At 33.6% G+C, this 7,882-nt stretch overlaps 1 protein-coding gene across 2 annotated transcripts in view; it reads left to right on the plus strand.

Annotated features, from left to right (window-relative positions):
• The window catches only part of LOC143226596 (nose resistant to fluoxetine protein 6-like), a 56,346-nt gene extending 48,998 nt beyond the window's left edge, over positions 1-7,348 (plus strand). For both annotated transcript variants that reach the window (XM_076457789.1, XM_076457788.1), the window contains 6 exons: positions 291-370; positions 1,150-1,272; positions 1,454-1,580; positions 2,512-2,701; positions 4,838-4,980; positions 5,781-7,348. In XM_076457789.1, the coding sequence (XP_076313904.1) occupies positions 291-370; positions 1,150-1,272; positions 1,454-1,580; positions 2,512-2,701; positions 4,838-4,980; positions 5,781-6,032 (915 nt within the window). In that variant the 3' untranslated portion in view covers positions 6,033-7,348. The remainder of the gene's footprint in view (positions 1-290; positions 371-1,149; positions 1,273-1,453; positions 1,581-2,511; positions 2,702-4,837; positions 4,981-5,780) is intronic.
• The last annotated feature ends 534 nt before the right edge of the window (positions 7,349-7,882 follow it).

Genomic DNA, 7,882 nt, shown 5'->3' on the forward strand with positions numbered 1-7,882 from the left:
CTCCTTTTTTTTTTAAATCGAGTAAAACGTCACAACTCAACCGAATGTTATTGTTCAAAGTGTTACAAAAATTTCACTCAATAATAATAAAATTATTATTTATTCATTAATATTTTAAATCTTTCTAAAAATCGCGGGTTATTTTTAAACTAATAATAGGTAGCAAAAGTCAAGGTAAAATTATGGTTTTATGGCCGAAAATCCGATATGGAATATAGGACATTTAAAATACAGGTATACTCAGCTTTGAATTAAAACAATAATTATTACACTAATTTTACTCCCTACAGTGTCTTCCACATTGCGGTTTAATCTCCTGTTTGATGCAGTTTTTCCTCGTGTCCCCTGTGGTATTCTTGCCTTTATATAGGTAACAACATTATGTTTGTATATTTATTTGAGCTTCATAGGAATTTATTGTTATGTAGATTTCGTTATACAGAAAACCATGTCTATTTTCTTCATTTCTGTAAATTTTAATATCTTTTATAGATAACACTAAATCAGTGTATGGTGGTTTTGTTTCTGGTCCACGTTGTAAGATCACATAAAATAAGAATATGGATAGACAATGTTATTAATAGAATTTTGTTCACCTTAGCACTGACCTAAAGTGTAATGTTTGTCACATGACAAATGTGAGTTCCACAAAACACCCTCCCTCACCCCCAGTGGCTCAACGGTAAGTCTGAAAATTTACAAGGCTAACAATTAGGCTTAACAACGAACAAACAAATGAATCTACACAGAATAATTCCTGGTCAAATTGAAACGCAGAAAACTATTTCCCATTTAATGCTTTACTATAATTTAATTTATCCGTTCAACAGAAAACAAGGGTTAATTTTTTTTCTATAACCTAACTTCAGGGAATCACAAAGCTTGACTTGTTATACATAACGTATGTTGGTTCTTAAATGTGTATGTACGTTTTTGTTTGTTTTTGGCTCCACGAAATCGTTGAAGAAAGTGAACTGTACAAAAAGTACACATACATATATATATATATATATATATATATATATACATACATACTCTTCTTCTTTAATAATCTACATTAGGTAAACACGAATACTATTTTATGATGCATAGTTTATGTAATCTGTTAAATCTCTACAGGTTTCTCATATTGTAGGTCTATCCTTACAGGAAACCAGTAATAGGGAAAATGCTCATCATCACAGGGATTCTTATTTCCGTTGTAACTCTCGCCGTCATAACACCATTATTCAATCAAATGCCCGTATTATTAGCTTCTATAACAGATCACAGGTAGGCAGTTTGTATATAGTTTATTGTTCACTAAATGTTTGCAGTCATGAGTGAAATATTGAAATAAAACTACATTTGTTTTATCGTATCTAACACTTGGGAAATATTTGTTCACAAACTGATTGCATGGTAATTATTAGCTTCTGTGATTTTTGTTTAAAAGTCCTATTTCACCATCTAGTATCCAAATGGAACATTTGCGTCTAATCATCACAATGCCTTACACCCACCTGGGAACGTACTGTGTTGGCATGGCAACTGGCTACTTCATTTATGTTTATAGGGAAAAGAAACTTCGCGTGCACCCGGTAAGAGGAAGATTGTATTTATTTTAGAATATATAAATGACAACAAGTAAATTTGTAAAATGTGTCTTTTCATGAGAAAAAAAAAAAAAATCGAACACTCAGGGCATTGTAGACTAAAACCATCTGCTATAAAAAATGGTATTTACTGGGAAAAAGAAATGTTTAGTATTCTACTGAATTCAAAGGCATATTAAAATAAAAATAATTTGGAAATTAATTTTTAGTTGAGAAATATAAATTGTCCCTAACGTTCTATTTTAGCTAACTTGTGTAACTGCCTGAATGTTAACTAATAAACGGCTGTTTTGTCAGTACGTAGAATCTAATTTATATTAAAGTTCTTTTAGTTACTATACAGTTTACTTATTTTATTGTAGTGCGTGTTGTGTTGGATGATAATGCCTGTTATGTATCATAATGTGATATTTCGTATCTGAAATAAATTTTCAAGTAAGGAAAATACTAACTTTCCATTTACACTTTTGTGTCGTGTTTAAAGAGTGGTACTTGGATTGGGATTGATGTAAAACAAAGCACTTTTTCCACACACAGTCCAAGTTCCAGTTACATTTGGGTTAGGCCCGGCATGGCAAGGTGGTTAAGGCGCTCGTCTCGTAATCTGAGGGACGCAGGTTCGAATTCCCGTCACACCAAACATGCTTGTCTTTTCAGTCGTGGGGGCGTTATAATGTGATGGTCAATCCCACTATTCGTTGGTAAAAGAGTAGCCCAAGCATTGGCGGTAGGTGATGGTGACTATCTGCTCTAGTCTTACACTTGTAAATTAGGGACAGCTAGCTCACATAACCCTCGTGCAGCTTTGCGCAAAATTCAAGCAAACAAATACTTTTGGGCTACGCTGTATTATAAGAAGTGGGTGAAAATATTTTTGATTTTGTGTTGATAAAGGAATTTCTTTCGCCTGAATCAGATTGTGGTTCTGTGTGGATGGAGCGCTGCCGTAGCATGCAACCTGACAATCGTCTTTGGTCTTTATCAATGGAACAGTGGCAAAAGTTTCCCTTCCAAGACAACCGCTGCAGTTTACGCCGCACTGTGTCGCTTAGGGTGGTCTCTAGGTTTGTCCTGGCTGACAATAGCTTGTGTGCACGGATATGGAGGTAGGCTAAGCTAAGTTATTTATAAAATTGTTTTAGTGCAAATCAAATTGTGACTGTCTCTTTGTAGTACTCACAATTACATTTTACGAAATCAAAAATAATCTCTTTAATCTAAATGGTTTAGTAGATAAGTCGCTGCTAACGTTATTCCTGTTCGATGGAACTTTAGAGACTATTTTATATTAGATTATAGTCCCTTATTTTTATATTAGATTATAGTCCCAATTATTCAAATTGAATTTCCCCTGGAGGACAATTTTTTAATTTAATATTTAATTTTTTTTAATTTTAATTATTTTCCTTTTTCACTTTTTCAGTTGTATATTAGATACTCGACAATGTTCATATAGAAAATTTATTTTAAATTATATATACATGATGTAGGATTTAAATAATCGCTTAGCAACTTTCGTTTATAAATAATCGTTTGGTGACGTTGTTGATTCTTAAGGTTGGTGATTCAACATCCAAAAGGATGTCGCCACAATGAGAGACAGAGAGGTTGATGCCATAAGTGATGACCAAGTCATAGATCTAGGTTTTGATACTAGGTGCGCATCGTCAGAAACGCGGTGTTTGGCCACCATGATGTCGTAGTACCAAATGTTCCATTTATGTAATCTATTTGAACACGAATATACAGCAGGTATTATTGTACCGAGATGTATGCCAATATTTCATAAATTAAGAAGTTTTTGTAATCAATATCGTAGTGTATTTTGAACTTTTATTAGCTATTTAGTCCGAGATTTTCCTTACATTGCTGACGTCAGTAAAACTCTTTAAAGTATGGTGTACGGTATTAAATATATATATAGATAAATTACTATCTATAGTTGAATACGATTTGTAAAGCCCTTGAGTAGGTTTGCGCAAGGCCCGGCATGGCTAAGCGTGTTAAGGCGTGCGACTCGTAATCTGAGGGTTGCGGGTTCGCATCCCCGTCCCGCCAAACATGCTCGCCCTTTCAGCCGTGGGGGGCGTTATAATGTGACGGTCAATCCTACTATTCGTTGGTAAAAGAGTAGCCCAAGAGTCGGCGGTGGGTGGTGATGACTAGCTGCCTTCCCTCTAGTCTTACACTGCAAAATTAGGGACAGCTAGCACAGATAGCCCTCGAGTAACTTTGTGCGAAATTCAAAAACAAACAAATAAGCTTTGCGCAAAATTCAAAAACAAATAAAAATGGATGTTGTGATCATGTTACAATAAATAAGATTTCATGTCATTGAAAATACTTGATTGATTAAGTTTCAATTATTGTATCGTCATTTCTAGAATGATGGAATTATAAATGTATTAATGACTTGATACTGAAAATCTTTAAACAATCAGTTTTAATTATTGTATCATCCTTTTTAGGGCAAACTATTTATAAATGCCTTAGTCTCAAGTGTCCTTTTTTATGACAGTTTGATTAGCTAATGTTAAGCGTTTTTAGGACGATTAATTATAAACGTAATTAGTGTTGAGAGTACTTTTTATGACCACTTTATTAATTAATGTACTAAGATTAAGCATTCTTTTTAAGACGATTTAATTAATAAATTATTATTTAAACATGTTATTTTCGAGCCATCCTCTGCGTCGTAGAACTATTACATAATAATCCATCATGGCGGTCTAATATCGCGCTCGCGATGACAAAAGTTGGTAATATGACACCGTGGCTGCCTGTCTTGTAGGCCTAGCAACAGTCCTTCAAGACGCGCCTCTGTTGTCAAAACGTGGAACTATGATCTATTCTATTTAATGACGGCATTCACATTTGGCGTCATCTGGTAACAAAAGTTGAAACTATGACCTGGTCATCTTTGACGGCACCATCCATCTCTCCCTCCCTCGCTGTGGCAGCATACTTTGGATGCTGATGTATCAATTTTGCTATCTTGTTATTTTTAAATAATCCCTTGGTGTCGTTGTTTTTTAATTGATCGTTTGGTGATAATGTTGTTGTTGTTTTTTCCAATTATCACTTTGTTTTGTTGGGTTTTTTGTAAGTAATGGCTTGGTGGCATAGGTTGTTAAACATTCTTTTGATGAGTTAATTTTTCCAAACAATCTTTTGATAATTTTTAAAACAGTGGTTTCGTTACCTTGGTTTTAATCACTCGTTTGGTGACTTTTCCCCTTTAGGAATCATCAACAGTTTCCTCAGTTGGAAAGGCTTCTCTCCCCTTAGTCGGTTGACGTACATTGTATACATAATTCAACCAGCATGGATTGGTATCTTTCAGAGTCATCTACGAAGCCCCATCTACTACAGCAATATCTTTATCGTGAGTAAAGTACCATAAAACGGACATATCTTCTTTTTTTCTGAATTTCCTTTAATATCCGTACTTTTGTTTGTTTTTTATTTTAAGAATAAAGTAAATATCACATTTTAACGATTGGTAACTTTCGGGTAACTTTAAGGTGTTTGCCAAATACATTGAAATTAATATTTAACCTAATGGGTATCTTCCAATAAGATGTTTCCGGGATGGCGTTACAGTCCAACTTTTATTTCTGAAACAACTGGATTGGGGGAACACGCCACAAACTTTGTTGTGTAGATAGAACAACAAAAACTGTAGTTTTTTTTTGTTTTTTTTGTCTGATAGTTTGCAAACAAAATCAAATCAAACAGGCTCAACAGAAACTACTAAACTAAACCTTTGCTAATCACTATTCTGGGTTCCAGACTTTTAAAGAGGAACATGCTAATCATTAAAGCTGCGAATGGGCCATAATAACTCAATAAAGTAATTCTTGTTTGTTGGTACACACAGAGCTACTCTGGTATCGAAATGATATTTATAGCGCTGTAAGCACTCAGACTTACACTGGTTCCCAAGTGATTCAGCAGAACGTCTGCGTGCTTACAACGCCAAGACTTGGGTTTTGAAACTCGAGGTGAGCACAGTGCGGTTAGCCTGTTGGATAGATATGCGCTTAACAACGAACTTAAGCACTGAGCAACATAGAAATATGTTTTTTTAACATCTTGACTTGTGATCAGAGAAATAAGGGCATGACTAAAATAAGCAGATCTGACATTTATTTCCTTCTCCACATCTTTTATTTTTCTTTCAAGACGTACATTTTTATCGCTTACGTCACAATTTCGTACACCTTGGGTTTTCTGACGGCGCTTGTCTACCAGACGCCATTTTTAAACCTGGAACAACTGGTACTTAAGGCAGCCAGCAACGAGAAAAAAATCACCACGAATGAAGACGAAGAAGAAAGCGACAGACACACCTTTGATATCAGAAACAAGACGTTAAACCTGGACTCGAATAGCAAAAGTGAGACCGTAAATGAAAGATTTTCAGTAAAACTCTGAGAGGAACAAAAATTCGTTTTAAGGGTAAACTGTGTGGTTGTTTGAAAAGTTCTTTCAGGTATCTCCAGTTAACACGACTAAAAACAGAAAATGTTTACAGAATATATTTATTGAAAATAGTAGCATGCGATTATATACGTAATTTAAGAAAACATGTTAATACGTAACTTGTATTATTTTTTTACCCTAAGAAAACTGTGTTCGTTTGTATTTCTTAAAGCATTCCAATAATTGTTAACGTTTGAAAATATTTCACAGAGTTTTAAAGACAACTGTTATGTAATTGTATATTTGAAAATAGATTTAGCTTAAAATTTTGTGATTGGGTTACAAAGTTTGCTTGTTAATCCCATCATCGGAAGTGCTGAAATATAATGCGATTAGTAACTTATTACTGCGCATGCTCAGAATACACACATCATTCTTATAATAGCCAGTAATTTCTCAGTGACCATTAACTTCAAGTTATTTAATTCTTTGTTTATATCATTTATTACCGATATTGCATCGTAACAAGTAATTTTGTTTCTACTCGTAACAAAACACAGAGGGCGCTAGGGATAATTAATATGATTGGTTGCACCACTGGTGAAAATTTTTGTTCAAATGTTTTGTTTTTTTTATTTGTGACACGGATGCTAGTAGGAACGTCCAAGCAAATTCAACGTATACTTTTTAGAAAAAACATGTTAAAATTAGCTTCGTAGGTAATGTTAGTTATGGCAGAAAATATATTATCGAAATTATTTCCGTGTGATATTTTATGAACGTTTTGGTACAAAAACAAACGCGGTTCATGTGTGGTCAGCGCTTTGAATAACTTTCAATCCTTCCTGATAATATAGTTAAATATTTTTTAATGCAACGTGACGAATAAATAAAATTTCTGACGCTTTTCTTAAAACTATTCTCTATTTCCTGAATAGTTTCTGTAGTTTAGGGTATTGCTGATAAAACGTTTAATTTAAACTTTCATATAATTTGTGCAGGTGTATATCCAGTATAAAACGTTAATATGTTTTCGACAAGTTTTGCGTGTTTAGTAGTAAGTTTTACTGATTTGCGCATATCATTTCATTGTTAGAAAACGATATTATAAACAATGTATTTTACCACCTAATTATTGATACCAGTATACAACATTGTAGCGTTCTGTTAAGTGTTTATTAAGGAAAGGTATCATTCCGCCTCGCTATATATATGTATAAAAGAGTTAATTTTATAAGGTTTTACAGGATTTGGGAGTTTGTAACGAAAACTAACAATGGTTCGCTCTGTTGCTACTGTTTCAAATGTTAATAAAACTGTTATTGTTTCAGACAGTTTCTCTCAGTGCATTCAATTAACACTTCTTAGAGCTGCGAAATGTCCTTGAAAACATAAACTGTGATTGTGAATAAAACATTGTTTTTACAAATTTAAGAAATATACATCATGAAAGAAATCGTACCTTTTCGTCCAGCTCTCTCTACTTTTTTTAAAAAAATAATTTAGAGAATAAACACTTAAACTGAAAAGATGGTAATTATTGAATTAAAAAAAATAATTACCGTCAGAGTACCTCACGAAAGTTCTTTAAATAAAATAAAATTTTTCGCAAAGGTTCATGTGTGTGAAAATCTAAATCATTCGTAGTGATGCGTCTTCTGCTACTTTAGTGTCCTCTGCTGGACAACTTAGGAAGGATAACTTTGTCGCTGAACCCGTCTCACGGTTATTACTTATTTTTATTTCAAGATCAGTGGTGGAAGGTCGCTCTTTTTGTCTGTGTATGTTACATATTTATGATTATGGTGACAGCTTTTCAATTTAATCTTTAACAAAATGTAAGAACAATGTACCCATGTTTT

Source organism: Tachypleus tridentatus, chromosome 9 (genome assembly GCF_004210375.1).
Source record: "Tachypleus tridentatus isolate NWPU-2018 chromosome 9, ASM421037v1, whole genome shotgun sequence".
In the NCBI taxonomy this organism is placed as follows: Eukaryota; Metazoa; Arthropoda; class Merostomata; order Xiphosura; family Limulidae; genus Tachypleus; species Tachypleus tridentatus.